The 25,959-nt window shown below is 38.5% G+C and overlaps 1 protein-coding gene across 2 annotated transcripts in view; it reads right to left on the bottom strand.

The window, feature by feature from the left end:
• Positions 1-25,959, bottom strand: part of LOC136880879 (uncharacterized) — a gene marked incomplete in the record, with an annotated part of 321,955 nt that overhangs the window by 32,794 nt on the left and 263,202 nt on the right. For both annotated transcript variants that reach the window (XM_068229264.1, XM_068229265.1), the window contains 1 exon segment: positions 25,017-25,101. In XM_068229264.1, coding sequence (XP_068085365.1) covers positions 25,017-25,101 — 85 coding nt within the window.

The raw sequence follows: 25,959 nt of genomic DNA, 5'->3' as shown, positions 1-25,959 counted from the left end.
TAGCGCAGAGCTCATTTAAGAGATAGCCCCCTCAAAAACACTTCTGAGAAAGGGTGCAAACACATGAATATACAAAATTAACACATGAACATATAAAATTCCCCACAGTGTTCCAAGTCCAAATAATCACTACACACAGAATAAGTTATTTTATTTTTATTTTCTTCTCAGTATTCCATAAAGAATGGCTAAGGAGTGCAAGTGTAGGAACTGTGGGTGTGGCCAGGCATTAAGGAGTTTGAGGGAGGAGTTGCAGAGTTTGAAAGAGATAATTAGGATTCTCTCAGAGGACAGGAAGGGAAGTAGGCCTCTCTCAAACAATGTACAGGATACAATAGATGTAACAGAGGGATGGGAAGGAAAGGGGAGAATTGTAGAAGACAGGTGGTCTAATGTTCTAAGGGGAAGGAGACTGCAGGCTAACGGCTCCATTCAGGGTCAGAATTCAGAACAGGTATCTGTGAGAATTCGGTACGAGTCACTACAGGTAGAACAACCGAGTGAAGATGAGGAACAGGGAACTGCTGCTGAGATGTGTGGAAGTAGCAAGAAGGGAAAAGGTAGGAAAGGGAAATTTAGAGTAGTGGGTAGGAAAAAACAGGTGGAACAGGGTCATGGATGGGAGAAAAGGGAGGAGGAAGTAGCTTCTGCAATAGTGAGAGAAGATAGGACTGACCAGGAGGGGAGGGGATCAAATGAGGTGGGTAGGGTTGAGGCTCTGGTCATGGGGCGTTCAATGGTTAGACATGTGGGGAAAATGTGTGGAGGAAAGGGAACCAGGGTTGAGTGTTACACAGGAATTAGGTTGAGGTAGATGTGGAGGAGAGTAGAAGAGAAGGAAGAGGGAAAGGAGAAGGTGGTAGTGTTTCACGTTGGTATTAACGACATAAGACAAGCTGGTATAAGTACCAACATAGTTGGGGATGTGTGGGATCTGGTAAATACAGCATGGATGAAGCTTAAGGAAGCAGAGATTGTTATCAGTGGAATACTGTGTAGGAGGGATACTGACTGGAGGGTGATTGGGGATTTAAATGAGACTATGCAGTGGGTATGGTGGGAAACAGGGAGTGAGATTTCTAGATCCTAATTAGTGGGTAGGAGACAGGGATCTACGCTCAGAGGGCCTTCACTTAAAACGCAGTGATACATATAAGTTAGGAAATTTGTTTAGAAGGGTTATAGACAGGTACATTCAGGAAAACGGGGTGGCCTAGGTAGCGGTGATAAGGGTACAGGGATTTGCAAGTCAAGTAGGGATGGCATAAAATGGTTAGTGTTCAACTGTAGAGGTATTGTAAAGAAAGGAATCGAATAAAGTAATTTAATATATATTGTACCGGGAACGCCGCTACGAGAGAAGTCCGAAGTATGTTTGTTGAAGTTCGCGCGAGGTGGAAGGTAGGCAGCACGCCGAACGCAGTGACGTACCCAGCGAGTGAGGTGGTCGCCGTGAGCCAGCTATATGCGAACATATATGGTAATGTTCCAGCTTACCCTCAAAAGTATATTTTGCGCTACTTTATCGCTATTTCGACACTGCCATCTTAAAAACCGTTACAATGGACGTAACCTGTCAAGATTTCAAGAAAATCCACCAAGTATTATAGGAGTTATAAGGGTAGATAATACCCGGGTTCTAGACACTTCCACGTGAACGGGTATAAAAGGAGGACCACCCGACCTTCGAATTCAGTATCTGTCGCTCCACCGTCTCTGTGACACGGGTGACGGGAGGAGCATTGTGTGTGCTGAACTTATAGTTGAAAAGTCTTCGAAATCCAAGTATTGGAACTTCGGTATTTTCTCTAGGTGTTGTGTCGGGACTTTATCATATTCTTGAAGCGCCTGATTGGGACTTTGTTATTTTCTGCGAGCATCGTGTTGGAACTTCGTCATATTGACACATTGGAACTTTGTTATTTTTCGTGTGTCGTGATTGGACTTTGATATTTTCTTAAAGTGCCATACAGGAACTTCGTTATTTTTCTGAAGCGTCTCATTGGAACTTAGTTATTTTCGCCAAGTGTCGCGGTAAGACTTTATTATTTTCTTAAGGTGACATACTGGAACATTGTCATCGGAACTTTATTTTCTTCGAGTGTCATGTTGGGACTTTAATATTTTGACACATCGGAACTTTATTATTTCTACACATTGGAACTTTGTTATTTTTTTGAAGTGCCACATAGGGACTTAGTTATTCGACGACGATTGAAAGGACTTTGAATTTTCATGAGTGTTGTGTACCACATTGAACTTACGTTTCGAACTTATTCGAACTTGTATTTTGTGAATCAATTTCTGGAATATTGGAATTTTCCGAGCGTGTAGGATGAACTTGTGCCCTACCAACGCAAACTTTCGTGTGAACGATATGACTTGTTTTCCCAAGTGCCTCATTGAATTTACATCTTGTAAAAACTGTTAACTTAGGGGGCGTTCAACATTACGTTTAATTGTGAAATATGCAATACTTTCCAAGTGCTGCACTGGGACTTGTGTTTTGATTCTTATCCTCATTAAAGACTGTAACAATTCAGAATACATATGTCGCGTTCCCAGAAAGCCTAGAACTTTCCAGTAGTTCGAGTGAATCCATAATTTATGAAGTCAGATTTTTTCTTTCAAATATCATTTTCTTTAATGGCTATTCACTTCGCCTATCGACGGAACAAGACAGTTTCCGAGTGCTATTTATTCAGTTCATTGCCAATGTGTTTTAAATCTTCAGAAACTATGCATTAAGAACTGTGGTGACTATAATACTCTAGAACATTCCAATTTACAGTAAGCTTGCATTATGAACTTGCATTTCTACTGGTACAAAGTCAAAATCATCTTGTTCTTCGAGTGATTATTCCAAAACGTTTTGATTTAATATCTAGAGTGCAGTAACCATAATTAAAAGGTCATATCTGTTCAGACAGTGCCATGAATGTGGGGAGTGCCATGCAGAAAACTCAAGTGTGAATTACGTCTCAAATCGAACCCAGGAACGTGTGCCAATCTTCGAGACATTCCAGAACGTCGAAACATTCCAGAACTCCTCATCCGAGCAGGTGTGGTCCCTGCCCAGGCAATGTCCAGCGCCATCCCAGGACTCGGAGGTACCAACCAGCCACGACACTTCCATGCTGCTGTACGAAGGTGATATGAACTTGCTTTTGATGATCAATAAACTCAATTTATCAAAAGAATCTCTAAAATTGATAACTATACCCCTCTCTGTACCAACTCCAATGATAAAGCCACTCCCTAGGATAAGATCCATGCTCGTTAATTTAATATCAAGCGCCTTAAAGATATGAACACATTTTACGGGTACAATATATATACTTACCAGATATTGTAATAGGAGTTGAATCATGGCTGAGAAATGATATAAAGGATGCAGAAATATTCCCACGGAACTGGACTGTGTATCGTAGATATAAGATAGGAATGGTAGGAGGGGGGTATTCATTCTGGTGAAAGTAGAATTTGTACGCTAAGAAAAAGTTACAAATGACAAACATGAAATTCTAGGTGTAAGGCTCATCTCTAAAGATAATAGGCAACTTGATGTCTTTGGAGTGTACAGACTGGGAAAGGGTACCGCTGATACTGATTCAGAATTATTTGATAAGATAACCAGCTATGTTGGAAACGATATGGAAAGAAATGTGATAGTAGCAGGTGATCTCAATTTACCAAATGTCAATTGGGAAGGTAATACAAAAGGCAGGAAGCATGAACAACAAATGACACAAAAGTTAATATGGGAAGGGCAGCTGATTCAGAAAGTGATGGAACCAACTAGAGGGAGGAATATCCTGGATGTGGTGCTGGTAAAACCAGATCAGCTCTATAGAGTAACCAAAGTAATAAATGGTATTAGTGATCACGAAGATGTTTTTGTCATAGTTAAAAATAAATTTGAAAGGAAGGAAGGTATTAAAATTAGGACTATTAGGCAGTACTATATGGCAGATAAAACAGGTATGAGGGAGTTTTTAAAAAAGTAACTATGATCGGTGGAAAACGATAAATAAAAATGTAAACAGACCCTGGGTTGGGTTTAAAGCAATTGTTGAGGAATGTGAAGAAAGGTTTGAACATTTAAAAGTGGTAAGGAATGGTAAAGATCCACTATATTATAACAGAGAAGTAAAGAGACTAAGAAGGAGATCCAGATTGGAAAGAAATAGAGTTAGAGATGGTTGTGGAAGTAAGGAGAAATTGAAGACTTACTAGGAAACTGAATCTAGCAAAGAAGTCAGCTATGGATAACATGATGGCAAGCATAACTGGTGGTCATACAAATTTTAGTGAATAATGGAAGGATATGTATAGGTACATTAAGGCTGAAACAGTTTCCAAGGTGAACATTCCAGGAATCATTAATGAACAAGGGGAGTGTGTATGCGAGGATCTTCAAAAGGCAGAAGTAGTCAGTCAGCAGTATGTAAAGATTGTTGGTTTCAAGGATAATGTCCAGATGGAGGTGGTGACTAATACTAAAGAAGTATTAAAATCTACCTATGATAACAATGACATTTACAGTAAGATACAAAAGTTGAAAACTAGAAAAGCAGCTGGAATTGATAAGGTTTCGGGGGATATACTAAAGACAATGGGTTAGGATATAGTACCATCTCTGAAGTACTTGTTTGATTATTGTTTGCATGAAGGAACTTTACCAACTGAATGGAGAGTTGCTATTGTAGCCCTGTATATCAAGGAAAGGGTGATAGACATAAAGCTGAAATTTACAGGCCAGTCAGTTTGATATGCATTGCATGTAAGGTTTGGGAAAGAATTCTTTCTGATTATATAAGACATGCTTGCAAAATTCATAACTGGCTTGATAGAAGGCAGTTAGGGTTTTGGAAAGGTTATTCCACTGAAGTCAAACTTGTAGGATTCCAGCAAGATATAGCATATATCCTGGATTCATGAGGTCAATTGGACTGTGTTGCGATTGACCTATCTAAGGTATTTGATAGGGTAGAACATGGGAGACTACTGGCCAAAATGAGTGCAACTGGACTTGACAAAAGAGTGACTGAATGGGTGGCTCTGTTTCTAGAAAATAGAACTCAGAGAATTAGAGTAGGTGAAGTTTTATCTGTTCCTGTAATAATTAAGATGGGAATTCCCCAAGGCAGTATTATTGGACCTTTATGTTTTCATATATATCAATGATATGTGTAAATAAGTGGAATCAGAGATAAGGCTTTTTGCAGATGATGTTACTCTGTATAGAGCAATAAGTAAGTTACAAAGTTGAAAAGGCTAGGAAAGCAACAGATAGGGAATCTGCCACCTGGGTGACTGCCCTAAATGCAGATCAATATTGATTGATTGATTGATTGATTGATTGATTGATTGATTGATTGGATTGATTGATTGACTGATTGATTTATTGATTGATTGACAAGATTGTGAGCAACTGCAAAATTACCACGATAATGTTGTGAGATGGACGGTAGGCAATGGTATGATGATAAACAGGGTTAAAAGTCAGGTTGAGAGTTTCACAAATAGGAAAAGTCCTCTCACTTTAAGTATCTAGATGTTAATATAATGAAAGATCTTCATTGGGGTGATCACATAAATATGATTGTTAATAAAGTGTACAGATCTGTGCACATGGTTATGAGGGTATTTAGGGTTTGTAGTAAGGATGTAAAGGAGAAGGCATATAAGTCTCTGGTAAGACCCCAACTAGAATATGGTTCCAGTGTATGGGACCCTCACCAGGATTACTTGATTCAACAATGGGAAAAATTCCAATGAAAAGCAGCTCAATTTGTTCTGGGCGATTTCCAACAAAAGAGTAGCATTACAAAAATGATGCAAAGTTTGAGCTGGGAAGACTTGGGAGAAAGGAGACAAGCTGCTTGACTAAGTTGTATGTTCTGAGCTGTCAGTGGAGAGACGGCGTGGAATGACATCAGTAGACAAATATGTTTGAGTGATGTCTTCAAAAGTACGAAAGATCACAGTATGAAGATAAAGCTGGAATTCAAGAGGGCAAATTTGGGCCTATATTTGTTTATAGGTAGGGGAGTTAGGGATTGGGAGTAACTTACTGAGGGATATGTTAAATAAATATCCAATTTCTTTACAATCATTTAAGAAAATGCTAGGAAAACAACAGGCAGGGAATCTGCCACCTGGGCAACTGCCCTAAATGCAGATCAGTAGCGATTGTTTCTCTCACACACAATTATAGCACCTATGATCATGAATTATTAGCCGGCTGAGAAACATTTCAGATATCTGCTGCAGGACAGGCAGTTCATAATATTTTCAGACCACAAATGGTTATCGTTTGCTTTCAAAAAATGATTGGACAAAGCAACACCTATACAACAGCGACACCTTGATTTTTTTGCACAGTTCACTGCGGATATTAGATATCTCCCAGGCGGCCTGCTGACACATGCTCTAGGATTGCAGATATTACAATATGTTGCAACAAGTATTTCATATGAAGATATAGCTAAGTCACAACAGAACGATACAGAATTGGAAGTCTTAAGAAAACAGAAACCAGTTCATTGAAATTTTCCACCATGGTTGTATCTGATGGATCTAAGTTGGTTTGTGATAATTTTACAGAGAAACTCAGACCATACATCCTGCCATCCTACAGAGAAAAGGTTTCTCACACATTGCATGACTTAGCTCACCCTGGCATCAAAGGAACAGTGGATTTAATATGACAGCACTTTGTTTGGCCTTCAATGAAACAAGATATAAAGCTGTGAGCAAAAATGTGCATTCCTTGTCAAAAAGCAAAGGATTTCAATCACACAAATAGTGCTATTGGAACTTTCAGTCAAGTCAGCGATCGCTTCTCTCACATGTATGTGCACATAGCAGGAATGCTATGTTGTTCTCAAGGCTTCACATACCTACTTACTGTTGGCTAGAAGCAGTACCACTAAAGGACATTAATGCAGAATATCTTGCTAATACTCTCTTGACAACATGGATTGCATGTTTCGGTGTCCCTAAATTCATCACCACTGAGAGAGGACGACAGTTCAATTGGCAGCTCTTCACTCACCTCACAAGAGCTTTGGGAATACACTACATAAAAGCTACTGCTTACAGTCCCAGTTCCAATGGGAAAGTTGAATGCTGCCATCACAGTCTCAAGGTTGCCATAAGAACTCACCCCTCGGATGACTGGGTCAACAACTTACCTACAATCTTAATGAGCCTCCGTGCATATGCGATTCCAGAATACAACTCACTCCACCAGAAATGAATCTCAGCATTAAAATCAAACTTCCAGCTGACTTCTTTGATTCTACACCATTGGCCTATGACATTTTTTCTTCTTTTGTCTTCAACCTGAGGCAGAACATGGCCTCACTGAAGCCAATCAACATTCAACATCACTCTGCAAAATCTATCTTCATCCACCCAGAACTTATGACAATTTCTCATGTGTTCATCAGAGTAGATGCAATTAGAAAACATCTCCAACCTATTTACAAATGGACCGTATCTTGTAATCAAACGTTCTGAAAATAACTCAAATTAACTTAAACCAGACTTTCTACTGCATAACATGCAACCTACACAACACACGTTCTCAGCACCAGTACAACTTAGCTCTGTGATCAACTTTGGAGATAGCCATCAATCCAGCAAGCGGATTACACATTCTGGCCACACAGTGCGCTTCCCAGGTAGATTTATCCACGTCACGGGGAGGAATTAGTATGTGGCAGCCAGTGATTCGGGAACTATTGAACTCCTCGACTAGTGTTATTTGTTCCTTATATTCTCTGAGTTTTATATTCTATTATTCTTTTGTTCTAACCTAACCAACATATAATCTCTATCTTTTGTAGTTGTAGTAATAAAAATAGTGTATGATACAGAAGAGTAGAAGAGACAAAATAAGGAATGAGAAAATCCAGGAAGAAATGAATGATACAATAGAGAAGAGCCAGCTAAGATGGTTTAGGCAAATAAAGCGAATGGATGAAAGAATGCTAGAAAAGGTGATGGAAATGCAAATGCAAGGAAGGAGAGGCTGCGGATGACCACAGTTGAGATGGAAGGACATAATCCAATGCACTATTAGAAAAAGAAACCTGGACTGGGACACAGTGTTGGAGGAGGAGTGGTGGAAAGACCGAAAAAAGTGGAGAGGAACCACATTTACCCCTACCCAAGGTTTCCAAGGCCTGCGGAATCTTTCATTTTCATGCCTTTAGTAGCCCTTACATTTCTTTTGCCAATAACTTCATTCTTTGAAATGTTGGTGCTCTTTCCATTAGTGCTGAGAGAGGCCAAGGGGCTGCCTATCCAATCTTCATATGTTAACATTTTATCTTTCCACTCCAACTTCATGTGAGTACGGTACCCTCATTTTTCTGTTTCCTTTTTCTTCCAAGATTGCAGTATAGAACAACAAATATTTCCAATTTTACTTCCTCCAAAAACAATACCCACCACATGTCATCAAACTTCGTCCACCAGGGGAAACGTAGTCACATATTTTCAACTGCAATCTAGAAATTAGTAGCGACATTAATTTTAAATAATGCCATGATGAGCCGATAGATGAATCCGACAGTGACATCCTGTATTAGAACTTAGGTAAGCATCTGGCAATCATCAGTGGGAATACAATGAGTCGCTGTCCTAGATAACTTAGGCCATGCTATGCAAGTAGGGGCCGGTCGTACCAGAGAGACAGACAACTGTATGGTAACAGCATCACACCCACGGTAAACCCTGCCCATTGTAAGAGACAACTATAAGACACCCCAGGGGCTCTCAACTTGGGAGCGCAGTTTGGCGACCAGGGGGCTAATAGCTGAGTCCTGCCATTGCTTCCACTTACTTGTGTCAGGCTGCTCACTTTTATCTATCCTGTCGACCTCCCTTGGTCAACTCTTATTCTTTTCTGACCACGAACGGTATTGGGTTTGCGAATCCTAGGAAGATTTTCATATTCACGCCTTGCATGGCCCTTGTTGTTCTTTGGCTGATGCCTTCATTTTTCGAAGTGCCGGGCCCCTTTTATTTTTTCCTTCTGATTAATGTTATTATAGGATGGTTGCCCAGTTGTACTTCCTCTTAAAATAATAGTCACCACCACCACCACCACTACCACCAGTAACAGCATCAATGTGATAGTAACATATTGTAATGCCATTCAAATTTTCACTCTATTTATACAAAAAAATAAGCTTTGATATTTTTTATTCTAAGATTCCCCTGCTGTAAAATTATCCCCGATGAGGAATACTTTAATTTTCTTGGCATATATACTATATAAATGCTCACAGTGAATTAAGTAAAACATTTAAACAAACCTGTCTACACTGAGAGAATTTTCAAGGAAATTCCAAGTGTTAAAATTTGCCAAGTATGAAATTTCCAGAATGAAAGCGAGCATCCAAAAAGTAGTAGTCATAAGCGCAATCTAGTGGACTTAATTCACTAATAAATCTCTTGTTTTCAAACCCTAGGAGGGTCTGTTTTGCAGCTGGGTGCTCTTCCTTGTTCTTGTCATGTGTTATGGGTATACGAGTTAGGCAGCAGTGGTTAAGATTCCCGATCAGATCGCGACACTCTGAACATTGATGACCAATTCAGCCAAACAGCCAAACAGAAATCATAATCACGATAAAACTGATAATTAAAAAAATTACAGTCTTTTGTTGCACTTGCTTTATTTCACTGTTTTATTTTTCCTACCACATTCGTCTCTGATTCCTCTGATGACACACATACAATGGAACGAGAAACAACTTAACTGGAGATAAAATGGTGTTGTCAACTCCCACTTTAAAGGCTAGTGCACAGTGAGGCATCCAATGATGAATGAGAGTAACACCTACTATACCAACGGTAAAGCATTCTTTGATTCTAACTTTCATTATAAGTGAAGTATTGCTCGTGAACTGAAGAGATTTTCTTCTTAAGACATGGAGCAAAGTTCTCAGTGAATCATAATGAATTTCATCTCATTTTCTGACATGGCAAAAGCCCAAAAGCTTATTTCGTGTCCACAATTATGGGCTGTGAAAGCATCAATCTAAATAATAATATTTAAATGATAACAAACACGTTTGTTAAATACAATTCAGAAACCAATTTTTTGTTGCTTTTTCTGCTGGCAGTGTATCAAGGGGTGTGGTTATATTTGTAAAGCACATTTAAGAGAAATGGATTTTAAGAAGTCATTTAACATAATTCTATGTTTCCGTGACTGAATTTTGATTGAAACTCAATATTTAATGCTTTAAATTTAATCATATGGACATGCACAATGAAATGAAAAATTCTATGAACATATTGTTTTCATTCTTCCTTCTGAATAAAATGACAAATGTGGCACAGTGAGTCTTAAACTCTAATAATCCTGTTCCCACACTTAAGACTCAAAACTTGCCAACTGATGTAAGTGGCAGGATTTATATCATGGCTGTTTTAAGATACCGCGTAAGTAAAGAAAGAACTTCTCTATGATAGCTAAGGGAAAAGGCTCATGGAACCTAGATGAAACAATGGACATAGATCAAAGATCTGTAACTAACTTCCTGTTTGGAATGTTAGGAGAGGAAGAAGAGAGTGACAAATGATATCTACTAACTATGGTTGGGTTATCGGACAAGGTGAATCACGCAACAGTTGCTCCACTTTACAATGATGCACTTGTGTTTTGTGGCCATCGCACATTTTTTACGCTCGTGTTCTTGTGGCTTGCACTGACAAAGCAACTTACGTGTGCAAAGAAGCCATGGAAGGTCTTGGAATATTATATCCCAAGATGATATAAGTGACATTTGTAGCACATCGACTTCATTGAATCAATGAGCTGGCCGTCTTCCTTTCCTGAAGTAAACGTTGTGATCTCTACAGTGAAAGACTATTCCTGAAGGCTCCACACCACAAGAATTTCTTTTGATACAGTTGATAATATGACGCTCTATCCTTCACCGGTTCATACAAAATAGGAAGTGTGGCTTGAAACGCCTCTTTATTATGCCGATAACTTAGAAGCAGTAAGCAAGGTAGGTAAGATGTCAATAATTAAGCAGCTGCTTCTGTTAAAGAAGCACGAAAAATTTGAACAAAGATGATATTCACGAGCAAATTGTATTCAGTTGTTCGAATTTGATGTGCATACCTTCACCAATCAAGAAATTACAAGAAAAAAGGCTATCCCTTCACATTAGTGGGGGAATTGTTGAAAAAGTCGAACAATCCGTAATGATCCTAACAAATCAAGTTTCCTCAGAAAAATGCAATGTGTGGTGTTAAAATATTCTGCAAATTTAAAAATATTTCTGTTGTTGTCCAAGACAAAGAAAGAATTGATGCTGCATCGATACTGGAAGTCTCTAATTTCGTTAAGTTGAAGTATGTCATGTGATGAGGAAAGAGTGTTTTCTGCATACAAAACCATTTTAAGTGAAAATAGGTGCAAGTGTGTGTATGAGCATTTGTTGCATCATGAAGACTTGCAAATTTCATTGAGAAACTGGAGCATTTTATTGTGGTATGTTTTGCAATTTTTTTGTTATTTTTTGGTGATGTTTTTCTATGATATAAACGGCTAATTGATATCAGCTTCATGTTTGTTTCAAACATTTAGTGCATATTTTAACACTTTATGGTACATATTTACCTCCATATTTTTTTAATTTTTAAGTACATGACGATCCAAACTCTGGTTATTTGATTTCTTGGAGGAGTTGCATTAATGTGGCAACAACGCTGCTTAACCTCAGTTAATGAGGAATTGTTTTCCAATATAATTTTGCTGATGACAGCTGCAATCATTTCTTTGTGCAGCAAACTCAAGATTATGATGAATTCAGGTGGCAAGCCATACAAAGCCAAGAACTTCCATAAACCATCATGGTTAATGCAATCAAATTCCTTTGTGAAACCGATGAAGGCAGTATACAGAGGTTTATATTGTTTCCATGTTAAATTTATGCTTATTGAATTTACTCCAAATGGTGGTAATCTTCCTGCACAATTTAAGTTTATTTTTAAATCAGTGAATGATGTGAATTCTCTCAGTTTGTTAATGTGAATGGCACATGCACCAGATATCATCCTGTTCATTGTTACTCTTATGTCAGAATCTCAAATATACCTTTACATGTGGCCAAAACTACAGCACGTTGTATGTTCAAGTCACAGAATCAGCACCCCAGGGGCTCAGAACTTTGGAGTGACTGTTGGCGACCACAGGGCCCTCAGCTGAGTTCTGGCATTGCTTCCACTTACTTTTGCTAGCCTCCTCACTTTCATCTATCATATCTGACCTCCCTTGGTCAACTCTTGTTCTTTTTTTACCCTGACAGTATTAGAGCACTCAAGGCCTAGGGAGTCTTTCATTTTCACGTCCTTCGTGGACCCTGTCTTTCTTTGGCTGATGTCCCCATTTTCTGAAGTGTCGGATCCCTTCTATTTTTCCTCTCTGATTAGTGATATATAGAGGATTGTTGTGTTGTAATCACCACCATCACCACTCACAGAAGGAGTTTTCTAACACAGTGTGACTGAGCAGTGTAACTTGAGAGAGAGTCATGTTAAGCAAATACTTGTGCAGTTCACCGCACCACATACATCCTTCAGGCTAAGGTATTATCAATCTGCTACTGCAAAGCAGTGTCTTGGAAAGACTGATACGCCCAAATGGAACATTTTCACCTAAAAATGACCTGCAGCCTTCCCTGGCAAACACTTGTCATTACCAGTGATGGACATGTGAAAAATACTGACCTTCTTTCTGTTGTTCCATTCTAATACCGAGTCTCTTGGTAAAAACGTATTTCAAAACTAGCTGTAAACCAGATGGCAACATGATAGCACGTTGTGGCTAGGTTTGCTGAAAGTTGCTACGTGTTGAGAGTGTTAATGTCCGATATATCTCAATCTTCCTAGATTTTACTCAGTCATCTGGGTTCTTCTCCAGTATTTCCTCTTCTGGACCTTACCCATGACTATTTGTGACCTCTCTAGACTCTTCCATGTCATGTTTGGTCGTCCCAACAACCGTCAGCTGTTTGACTCTATGCATAACAGCCCACAGCTCTCCTTTGATGGTTTCCATACCTGCTTCTCTTGAAGCTTTTCCTCTACTGGAGTATTGTACATTCAAAATACTCCACACATATGAGTCAGCGATAAAATGCAGTAAACTGTATTTTAGCATATAATCTCTTCATGCCAATGGAAACTCTGTTCCTGGCAGGAAGACATGCATTCTTATGGATGATCATTTGGTCAACATGAAAGTCATAAATCGTACAGAGGTCCATTAACTCAAGCATTTCTTTTAGTGTAAATGGTGGGAAAATTGATCGCTGGAGAGGTGATTTAGCACTTGTGAGATTTGATTCTCCCTCTTATAAAACTCATGGGAATGAAGTGTGCTTACATGGTCATTGAGAACACGCATGTGATTTGAGCTGGAGGTGTGGCCTATATTGCAGCTGGTAGTCACTCTCCTGTAGGTACAAGTCAGTTCTTTACCAGTTGGAGATAATAACAATTCAGTCCTGTAAATTTGTTACTGCTTGCAGACGTTCATAATTCAAACAGTAGTGACATAGTATTAAGATGCATTGTTGGCAAAACATAAACACAAACTTTCAAACGAAAATGAAGATTTTAGCTGAGATTGAATGGGCTCCTCTGAGCAAAATTAAGATTGTCTCTAATCAGTAATCCAGGTGAGGGTCCCACACACTGGAACCATACTCTAACTTTATTCTTATCAGAGACTTATAAGCCCTCTCCTTTATCCCCCTGTGGGTGGGGGCAGTAGAATAACACCCACGGTATCCCCTGCCTGTCATAAGAGGCAACTAAAAGGGGCCTCAGTGGCTCTGAACTTTGGAGCGTGGGTTGGCGACCATGGGGTCCTCATCTGAGTCCTGGCATTGCTTCCACTTACTTGTGCCAGGCTCCTCACTTTCATCTATCCTATCCGACCTCGCTTGGTCAACTCTTGTTCTTTTCCGACCCTGACGCTATTAGGTTTGCGAGGGCTAGGGAGTCTTTCATTTTCATGCCCTTCGTGGCACTTGTCTTTCTTTGACCAATATCTTCATTTTTCGAACTGTCGGATCCCTTCCATTTTTCCCTCCGATTAGTGTTATATAGAGGATGGTTGCCTAGTTGTACTTCCTCTTAAAACAATAATCACCACCACCACCTCTCCTTTACATCCTAAAAACAACCCATAAATACCCTCATAACCATGTGAAAGATACGTGACCTTTATATTTACAATCAACTTACTTCCAAATTTATAGAAAACCAACCCACACCACAATAACAACAAAAAAATACTTCATTACATCCAAAATCCCATCAACTAGCTACCTTCCACAGTTTAATTTACAGAGCCTTAAAAATCCCTCTGTCACCTAAGAACCTAAAAGATGAACTCAATTACATAAAAGATTTGGCAAAAATTAATGGGTATAAACCAGGAACTACAGTATTAACGATTTAATCAGCAAAATAAAACTCAAATTAACAACTAACCTCATCCCTGACAGACCCAAAAAATCTAATTTTATTACTTTTACTTACAACAATCCAGACATTTACCAAATTTTGAACCCCCTAAAAACCAAAACACTTGCATAGCCTTTAGAACAAATAACACCAACCAAAAATTATTTTTCAATCACAACACAGTCAATTCAAATAATAACATTTACTCAGGTTCAGGCATTTACAGACTCACTTGCACCCAATGTGGCATCTCGTACATCGGACAAACTGGCCGTAGCTTTCACACTAGATACTTAGAACATTATAATGCCTCCAAACACAACAAATTTTCAGCTATGAGCTCTCATATGAAAGAAGCAGGTCATCATTTCACTACTATAGATCAAGACCTCACTATTATTAAAAAAGTAGGTAAAGGGAAATTAATGAATGAATTAGAAAACATCTATATATTTTTAGACCAATATTACAACAAAACTTCAAACCTTAACGATATTATTGAAGTCAAAAACCCATTATACGAGATTTTACCAAAATTGTTGCAATCTTTAAACTATAAACATAATAACTTATTAAACAATCGAAAATTATCATCTTCCAAGACCCCTCCCACTTTAGGAAACACAACTCCCTCCCCATCTGCCCCCACAAGCCAACCATATCTAATAACACCCCTACCTCCACACCCTCCCCCGCCAATCTCACATTGGTATAACACTAGAAGCACAAATGAGTAGTATAGTTCCAAAACCTGCCTTCTCCATTTTCACAAATTTTTCAGGAGAGAGGAAAAACTGTTTCTATATGATGCTGACATATTAATGATACATGTCTTATACCACCGATACCGATATGAATTGTAGATGATACAGATGTTGATTCCCATAGGGAATCTGAAATATTTGTCCTGAATGAGCAAATTTATAATACCAATATAAATGGTCCGTTATTGGACATTATAAATTTTCCAGCTAGCTCATTCTTGGTTGCCAGCGTTTCGCCCTCGTGTGCTAGGGTGGGCTCATCAGTTGGTACCTAGCACACCTACCAATACGCTGGCTAGTGCATACCGTGGAGGCCACTGCGTAGGCTAACTGGAGCCACCGGCAGTGCCAATGCACTAAGAGACTTTGTCTCATCACTAAAAATTGATGCCTGCTTGGCCATCAGATGATACAGATGTTGATTCCCATAGGGAATCTGGAATATTTGTCCTGAATGAGCAAATTTATAATACCAATATAAATGGTCCGTTATTGGACATTATAAATTTTCCAGCTAGCTCATTCTTGGTTGCCAGCGTTTCGCCCTCGTGTGCTAGGGTGGGCTCATCAGTTGGTACCTAGCACACCTACCAATACGCTGGCTAGTGCATACCGTGGAGGCCACTGCGTAGGCTAACTGGAGCCACCGGCAGTGCCAATGCACTAAGAGACTTTGTCTCATCACTAAAAATTGATGCCTGCTTGGCCATCAGATGATACAGATGTTGATTCCCATAGGGAATCTGAAATATTTGTCCTGAATGAGCAAATTTATAATACCAATATAAATGGTCCGTTATTGGACATTATAAATTTTCCAGCTAGCTCATTCTTGGTTGCCAGCGTTTCGCCCTCGTGTGCTAGGGTGGGCTCATCAGTTGGTACCTAGCACACCTACCAATACGCTGGCTAGTGCATACCGTGGAGGCCACTGCGTAGGTAGGTGTGCTAGGTACCAACTGATGAGTCCACCCTAGCACACGAGGGCGAAACGCTGGCAACCAAGAATGAGCTAGCTGGAAAATTTATAATGTCCAATAACGGACCATTTATATTGGTATTATAAATTTGCTCATTCAGGACAAATATTTCAGATTCCCTATGGGAATCAACATCTGTATCATCTGATGGCCAAGCAGGCATCAATTTTTAGTGATGAGACAAAGTCTCTTAGTGCATTGGCACTGCCGGTGGCTCCAGTTAGCCTACGCAGTGGCCTCCACGGTATGCACTAGCCAGCGTATTGGTAGGTGTGCTAGGTACCAACTGATGAGCCCACCCTAGCACATGAGGGCGAAACGCTGGCAACCAAGAATGAGCTAGCTGGAAAATTTATAATGTCCAATAACGGACCATTTATATTGGTATTATAAATTTGCTCATTCAGGACAAATATTTCAGATTCCCTATGGGAATCAACATCTGTATCATCTGATGGCCAAGCAGGCATCAATTTTTAGTGATGAGACAAAGTCTCTTAGTGCATTGGCACTGCCGGTGGCTCCAGTTAGCCTACGCAGTGGCCTCCACGGTATGCACTAGCCAGCGTATTGGTAGGTGTGCTAGGTACCAACTGATGAGCCCACCCTAGCACACGAGGGCGAAACGCTGGCAACCAAGAATGAGCTAGCTGGAAAATTTATAATGTCCAATAACAGACCATTTATATTGGTATTATGAATTGTAGAACCAAGAAATGTTAAATCTATTTACTTTAGAGAAACCTGTTATTAAATATGTGAAGTTTAAATATGAATAAGGCACCTTTTGGAATTGTACATGGTGGATGACTGTTTTTGGAACAAACATGGTTGGATAAGGCAGTTTATGGAACAAAAACGTCAAATATGCAGAAGACATGTTTTGGAACTAACAAGGAAAAATAGCATTTTCTGGAATAAACTTTGGTGGTGTAGACTGGTTTTGGAAACTACATAGTGAAGGTTACATTGAGTTAAAAGATTAAATTTTCAAGGTTAATTTATAATGTTAAAAAGATTAAACTGTCAAGGTTAATTTATTAGCTACATGTTAAACGTATTACCTTTATTACATAAAAACTTGAAAGTTAATGTAAATTACAAATATAAAGCAGTATCAAGAGGTACTGAGAATAGAGTACAGATTGGATGAACCTAGACTCTCAGTTCATTGTTCTCAAAACAGTCTTCTTGATGTTCGCACTGTTGGTCAGCTTCAATATCATCTGCAGGGGAGTTATTCAAAACTTCTACATACAAAGACAGTTCATTCAAGTTCTTCCAATCTTCACCGTAATGACTTTTCAACAAATTGTCAACATCTTTAAGTTTGGCCGGTTTTAGAGTATTTCCTTTATGTATTGGAAGTGGATGGATGTCACTAATTACTTTGTTCTTCTGAGTTACGGATTGTGGTTTGTTAAGGTCACTCCGATAAAAAACTTCTCCTCTTACCAAAGTATTTGTTCTCCTTTTATTTCTACTAATGATGAACCTTTCTTAAAGCATTAAACTGAAAATGCCATTTTCCCGGTGGCTTAAGGACCTCTCCGACAGCTCCTTTCTAATTAAAGTTTGGGCACTCAGATCCAAGTTTAAACACGGTACAGTAATTAGAGTAAATGTCCCTATACTCCTGGGGTGAAATAATTGTGTCCTTCTTGCGCATTTCTTTTTCAAAAAATGCGAACACTCTATCAGAGGGCATAAAGGAGTGGCCAGGAACAGGAAAGATAAGCTTAACTTGACCGACATTTGCTGGTGCATGATCAAGTAACCACTTTGATACCATTCCGATGATAATGCTGTTTTTATTCTGGCCCCCACAGCCATCTGCAAAGAGGTGCACTGTCTTAATAGTAGGACTTATAGCTCTAGTATTAAGAGCATTGAAAACAGCACTCGCAATTTCGTTGGAGCCTTTCGGGTATTCATGTTCACACCAGGTGTATGAAAAGACGTTGCCCTTACCAAGCCTTTCTTGCGACGAACCTTCGACAACTGTAAAATTGTACATATAAAGTTGTCGGGAATAGTATGCTCTCTGATCAGGTACTTTAGGTAGTACCTGATTCTTTTGGCAATCATACGAGAGGACTACAGTGTCTTCAGTTGTCTTTTTCCCAAGCATTTGAAAAAATGCTTTAGCTTGAAGGCTATGAACACGTTTTTGAGTCATAAGGTTCTTTTTTTTCAATTGCACTTGTTGCACATTGCAATTGTTCCTTAAATCTTAAGCAGCGTGACCATGCTTCCACTGCTGGAGCTCCGAACCCAATATTTTAATTCATATTAATATGATTCCTGAAAAAGGATTTTGTGACTTTTAAGGTTACATCATCATTTTCACACCTGGAGTTGTGAAGTCTCCACAACTTATTTATATTTAAGTCGCTAACCAAGTATTGTCTTTGTGACTTATCCCTGCAATAGTGCTTTTCTATTACTTGAATTTGGCCCATAAATTTTCCAATTGCCTCTCTTTTACTGGTATACTTTTTAGTGATCTCTATATAAACTCTCAGAGCTCAATTACTGCCAAACTATACGTTGAAAATGTAAAATCAGTAAAGTGGATAAGGCACCATTTGGAACAAACTATCAAATGGTATAATGGAAAGCAATGGGAGTAGACTGCTTTTGGAATGAAATGGAGAAGGCATCTTTTGGAAGTAACTTTTGGTGGAGAAGACTGCTTCTGGAACAAACTTTCATTTCCTTATTAGTTTTTGAATACGAGACGATTTTTTTGGAACCCATTCCTGGTTTTAAACGATACAGTTTAGAATGTACAACAAAATGGCGTCATTAACTAAATTTACGATTTTTGTGGAGAAGGCAGGTTTTGGAACTATACTACTCAAATATCAGTCATTCAAACGCTACCATGGCAACTAATTAACATTACAACAGTTGAAAAGATAAATGAAATTCACACACAACATATTTTTCTTCAACTCACCTTCATATTTAACCAAATTAACATCACAACTGTTAAAGGGGTAAGTAATATTCACACACATTGTTTTTTTTCTTCGTTCTCTCTTTCTCATTTAATTTCCTTAACATCACTCTCCTCTTATTTCAGACATAACATCACAAGCTCTACTCAACCTCGCACATTTTCCTTTCGATTTTTAATACAAGAAGATACAACCACGTCTACCAGCTAATTATAAATATAGCTACATTTTTCGACGAGTACTTGTCCTCGCTCCTAAGTGCTTCAAGAAATTTGTTATCTTATCTTCTCATATAAGATTAACAATTTCAACAGACAAACAACTTTGGATTTTACCTTATCCTTAACCAAATTAACATCACAACTGTCGAAGGGACATAACAACATAAGCTCTACTCAACCTCGCACCTTTTCCTTTCGACCAGCTAATTATAAAAATAGCTACATTTCTGATGAGTACTTGTCCTCACTCCTAAGTGCTTCAAGAAGTTTGTCGTCTTATCTTTTCATATAAAATTAACAGTCAAACAACTTTGGATTGTAATTTAACTACCACTAAAAGTGACTTTTATCCTAAATATTAAGCCATTATAAGCTCCTTACGCCATCTCCAGAATAAGACACCATATTTACCAGTTTACCGAGCTCGATAGCTGCAGTCGCTTAAGTGTGGCCAGTATCCAGTATTCGGGAGATAGTCGGGAGATAGTAGGTTCGAACCCCACTATCGGCAGCCCTGAAGATGGTTTTCCGTGGTTTCCCATTTTCACACAAGGCGAAAGCTGGGGCTGTACCTTAATTAAGGCCACGGCCGATTCCTTCCACTCCTAGCCCTTTCCTGTCTCATCGTCGCCATAAGACCTATCTGTGTCGGTGCGACGTAAAGCAACTAGCAAAAAAAAAAAAAAAAAAAATACCAGTTTTCATTTCATCGCAGCAATTTACGTATTCTTTTTGAACTTTCAACTAACTACTTGTTACCACATTTAAAAAACAAGACATCGTAAAGATCTCCAATAAGGATTGATTATAAGACTTCGTCATAAGACTACTTACAACGACTACATGCTACTTGCTAGTCATTTTATACACATTTGTACCTAAAACAGTATCCTCTTATTTATATTTTACATTTCGTTAAAAACTATGCACCGTATAAGAACAATCAGGACCCTGATCAATCTTTCAGATATGAGATTTTTAGGCTGATGATGCCCTCATTATGGGCGAAACATGTCCCTATATCTAATATATTAAGAAGTATTTCTTAAATTTAAATAAAAAAACTCTTATGTATTGAACAGGTGGAATTTATAATCTGGTATTATTATTTGACTTTATGACATTAGTTATCAAATAATTTGTGTGGTGTTTAAAGAAAAAGAAAGATCATTATATGAAGACAAAGTTGGAATTCAAGAGGAAATATTGGGGCAAATATTTATGTACAGAAAAAGGAGTTAGGGATTGGAACAATTTGCCAAGGAAGATGTTCCATTAATTTCCAAATTCTTTGCAATTATTCAAGAAAAGTTTAGCTAAACAACAGATATGGGAACTGCCGCCTGTGCGGCTGCCATAAATGCATATCAGTGATTGATTGATTGATTGATTGATTGATTGATTGATTGATTGACAGATGTCAATGCCAAGTATCACTAATGTGGAAACATTTTTCAATACAGTTAACTGCTGATGGTGGTTTTACAGTGAATATGTTAACGTGAAATCCGTGTGGTCATATTGGTAAGGAAAATTGTAAAGATGACTGTTAAAATGAGAAAAAAATTGTGAAGAAATATCATTAAAGGAGGAAGGAGGACTCCCTTTACAATGGATATTCTAATGTCACAGAGTCTGAAGAAAACTAAATATGAGTGCCTACAATATCAAAAGTCCATAAACTTGATAAACAATAACATTACTTTGACTATTGTTGTTATGATGTGCTTTGTCTCCTTTCCTCCCACGCATCTCTGATAGATGGTGAGGCACCTACGAGGTACTACATTGGTAGCAGAGCATGGTTATTTTCAGATGAGGCAGTCAGAAGTGTTTTTCATCCTGCGATGTGCAGTTTGTGTTGCTGTGCTTCACCTTGTACTTAACAGTTGTAGGAAATGGTAAGTCAGTATCTGTAACAATTTTTTTCTGTTTCATTGTTAATTTTAATTAAATTTACATTGGTAGCAGAGCGTGGTTAGCAATACCGATGGTCAACTTGTGAATCTTCGATTTGTATGGACGTTCCTGACATGAACGACATCAAGATTTATGAGCGCTTAAGTGTCGGAACGTGTGTGGTCACAACCCCCTCAGTAAAATAAAATGTATTATTGTTTTTTTCTCGAGCATAGCTCGAGGTTAAAGGGCGGGGGGGAAGATGTCACCTGTGTATCATCAAAAAAGGACAGCAGAATTTTATTTTAGTTTCTTTAAAAAATTAGTATTGTGGAAAATGAAGAAATATGGACTCTGGAGTCTGTAGGAATTTTTTATGTAACGGGCAGAAAATTATGTATTTCCTTCATGCAATTTAGGGAAGCCTCATCAAGAAATTAATTACATATCGTTTGGAACTGTAAATTTCATGTAGTTGTGTTTTATGTGTATCATTTAAATTAATTTCAAGAAGCGTGAAGAAAAGACATTCTGGACGTTTTAATGTAACTTGAAGAATTTATTGAAAATTATTTTTTATTATTGTATGAAGAAGAAGAATTACTGAAGGCATTATCATTGTATATTCTGTACATCAAGAATTGCAGTTTTGTAAGGTGCTTTATTTTTGAGGCATCCTGTACTGTACGTGCGGTTTCCAATTACGAAAACTTTTGTGTCGCAATTGAAATGTTCAAGAACTTGTGAAACTGCTAACTATCTTAAACTGACCATCTATGGTCATGCAAGTGGATTGGTCAGAATAACGACTTTCCAATTGGCGAAAAATGAGAATCTAGTGGAATTCGGTGTCCTATTGGTTATTTGTGATCGGGCCATTTCTGGCCTTCTGCCGGCTTCGTGTGTGTGATGCGATTCTGCCGCGTCTTTTCCATCTGACCGTCCTCGCGAGCAGGTATGCTCGAGGACTAGCTCCGTCGGGGCCTACAGTTTCCCACGGTAAGCGCTAACTTTCTAATTCTTTTCTATTTTCTTTAATTTAAATTCGTTCTAGTGTTTCGGTATTTTCTCGTTTAATCTAACCTTCAATGTTTTAAAATCAATGTGTCGGAATTTGCCCTAAATTCCCATCGTCACTAATTTCAATTCTCTGAATGACTGTTTATGACAAACAGTCACCTGCATTTTGTTATTGACAATATATTGTAATTCTGCATAACCGTACGATGTTAAATCTTTTGTTTTACAAATTTACTTAAGTATCCTGATTATGTCTTCATTTTGGTTTAGTGGATCTGTATCTTTCGTTAAAGTCTATTTAAACATCCTTGGTTTGTAAGTTGAAGTATCAGTTGCTCTGGCATTTATTAGTTTCTTGTATTATTCATTTATTAATTTTAATATATTATGAGTTTGAGGTGGATGATCGTGAACCTTTTCTTCCCCGTAACGTCATACCTTCCCGCGGACCTCAATAGGGCTCCAACACGTTCCACAATCCTTCCTTAGTAGTCGTTGTTAGGCCTGTAAGTTGTTTAATTTGCGTATGGTTCAATTTTGCGTATTGATAACTGTCACGTTTCCAAGCTTAGGTGTGAAATCGCTGCTACTTTGATATTTTTCTATTTTCCCTATTTATTTTATTATCATTAAGTGTTTACATTCTTTTTCCGCTCATGGCCTAATTCTTATTTTTCTAATTCACCTTTCATTTATATTATTATTATTATGTCGTGTATGCACAAATATCTCAAGTGTGGCTACATTGCGTATTTGTTCATTATTATTTTTCTTTATATGTAATAACTCAACTGCGGCTACAGATGGCAATACTACTGTATGCCCAGGAAAAATGCCTCATGGATTATTGACAGGAAGTCGCTGAGGAGTCAGATAACTTTCTTTTTTCTCTCTTAGCACACCGTTACTCTAGTTCATACATGTGCTGATAACTACTGTTATGTGACACACTGGTTCATCAGAGTATTCTAGCAATTCGATTCCTGTTATGAGGCGCTTAACGGAAAACATCAGAGCAGTGTTCACCACTGTCTGTGGCAGGGTCTCTCTGGCACTGGAACTTGCCACTGATTGAATGCCATCATAGTACTGTTCATAAAAAGGGAGAAACTATGTCTATCTTCTTTTGATCGAGCATTTGCTTTTAAATGCAATTTTTCCATGCGTTAATATTATACTCAGACCAGAATACTGATGCGATTGTAATGACTTTTGGAATTAAGTTTGATAATTGTCTGGGTCTGTTACAGTATCACAGGAAAAATGGATATGTGAATTTAAATGAAACTTGGTATTTGGTTCAGAATAACATTGAGTATGATCTTAGCTATAAGTTGTTCAAACAATTTCACCAGGAGAGGTTGCATTGGATAAAACAGGTTGTATCTTTCTTATGGTTGGTTTTACATGAAAATAGCTCCTGGCGATTTTTTGTTCTATACCTTTTTCTGATACAGCCAAAACTAAGGGAAATGTCAGTGGCAGTCATGTGAAAGTGCAAGTAACTCAATACTCTAAAGACAGTTGTTATGGAAATGGTTCTGGCAAATTTTGAATGTCCTTGTACCTCTGTCAGTAGTTTTTAAAATTCTTTTGTATGGGAAGAAAGAGATCAAATCAAGATCAGCAATAATGCAAAATAATATGAAAGTGCAAAGGGCCACAGAGAGCAAGAAAGGGAGTACGTCGCTACGAGCCGCTGTCAGGTAGAAGCATCCCACTAACGTGTCTCAAAATATAGGGAAACAATACAAGGGGTGGACAAACATGTCATCATACACATGCTAGGTGACGGGTACTACTACTAGTAACAATAATTAGTTTCACATCCCACTTTTTACTTTTATGGGTTTTCCAGACATTGTGATGCCAAAATTCTTACCTGCAGGAGTTCTTTTACGAGCCAGTAAATGTACCGACATGAGGCTGACATATATGAGCACCTTCGAATACCACAGGACTGAGCCAACGCGGGCTAGAAAGCCAGCGCCTTAACTGTCTGAGCCACTCCCATTAAATTAAAGTGTCCCTAACCCAGTGGAGTGAACTCAATGCTCAGTTCCACTCTTCCTCTCTCACGAACCCAATGCTATTTCCACACCCTTCATGGTCCTTGCCTTCCAATGGCCAACACCTTCATTCTTCGAGCGTTTGGACTTTACCGAGTGAGCTGGCTACGAGATAGCTGTGAGTTTGCTGTTGCCAGCCCTGCAGACAGTCTTCTCTAGTTTCCCATTTGACCATCACTTCCTTCTATTCCCGACACCTTTGCAATGCCTTTGTCTTTTTAGTTCAATTAGAGTTAATAGAGAATGACCCTTCCCTTTCTCGAACCTTGTAAGTGGAAGCTGTATCACCTGACTCCTGTAAGAGGTGACTAAATGGGGGAATCAGTACTCTCAACTTGAGAGCCTGTGGTTAATGACTGGCATTGCTTCCACTTTGACCGTTAATTTCAGCCCTCTCTAGGTCAACTTTAATTCTCTTTTAGCCCTGACAGTTGCGAGGCCTATAGTGGCCCTTGCCTTTCTTTTGCCTACATATTTTTTTCTTCAAAGAACCGCACCTCAACCATTTTCTTCTCTTCTTATCATTGTTAAGAGGCAATGGTTCTCCTTAAAATAGTAACAGTATTCACTTGTATTAAGATAGTCAACATACGTGAGGGTGGGCCACGCCTCTCCCGTTTTGCATTGTTGTTGTTGTTGTTGGTGGTGGTGGTGGTGTGGTTTCTGGTGGGTGGAATCTGGAACAATAGAAACTGCCCATAGAACAGGAAATATATCAAGAAATTAGTAGATGGAAGCATAAGAGTTGAAAAGGCGTTTGGAGGAGTCTCTACACACAACTGATGATTATTCTTTCATGGGAATATCGGACAGTGAATAGGACAGGCAATCTTCTACTGATTTTCTGTATCTTAATTGTTCATTTCTATTGGGCACATTTCTAGTTATGGAAGAATTATAATCCCCACGGGCTTCCATAACTTGGGATTGTAGGTTGATGACAATGGTTCCCTTAGCTGAATTTCGCATACCTGTCATTTATTGGTGTCAGGCTCTTTGATTTCATCTTCTGAATCTGACATCCATTGGTCAACTCTTGTCCTTTCCGGACCAGGACCGGCCAAGGGAGTCTTTCATTGTCATGCCCTTCCTGGCATTTTCCACTTTATTTATTCTTTGAAGAGTTTTCCCTATGACAAATGTCAATAGAGGATGGTTGTCCAGTTATACTTCCTCTTAAAACAATAATCACCATCACCACCCTTCCATTTACCATGTGATAAGTATTAATAAAGGATGGTTGTCCAGTTATACCTCCTCTTAAAATAGTAATCCCCACTCTTATATTCACCAAGTGATAAATGGTAATAGAGGATGGTGATCCAGTTATACTTCCTCTTAAAACAGTAATCACCATCACCACTTTTCCATTTACCCTGTGATAAGTGTTAATAAAGGATGGTTGTCCAATTATACCTCCTCTTAAAACAGTAATCACCACTCTTATATTCGCCATGTGATAAATGTTAATAGAGGATTGTTGTCCAGTTATACTTCTTCTTAAAACAGTAATTACCGGGCATGTTGGCTGAGCG

This window comes from Anabrus simplex, chromosome 9, assembly GCF_040414725.1.
Source record: "Anabrus simplex isolate iqAnaSimp1 chromosome 9, ASM4041472v1, whole genome shotgun sequence".
NCBI classification, from domain to species: Eukaryota; Metazoa; Arthropoda; class Insecta; order Orthoptera; family Tettigoniidae; genus Anabrus; species Anabrus simplex.
This window is presented reverse-complemented; position numbering and strand designations above follow the sequence as displayed.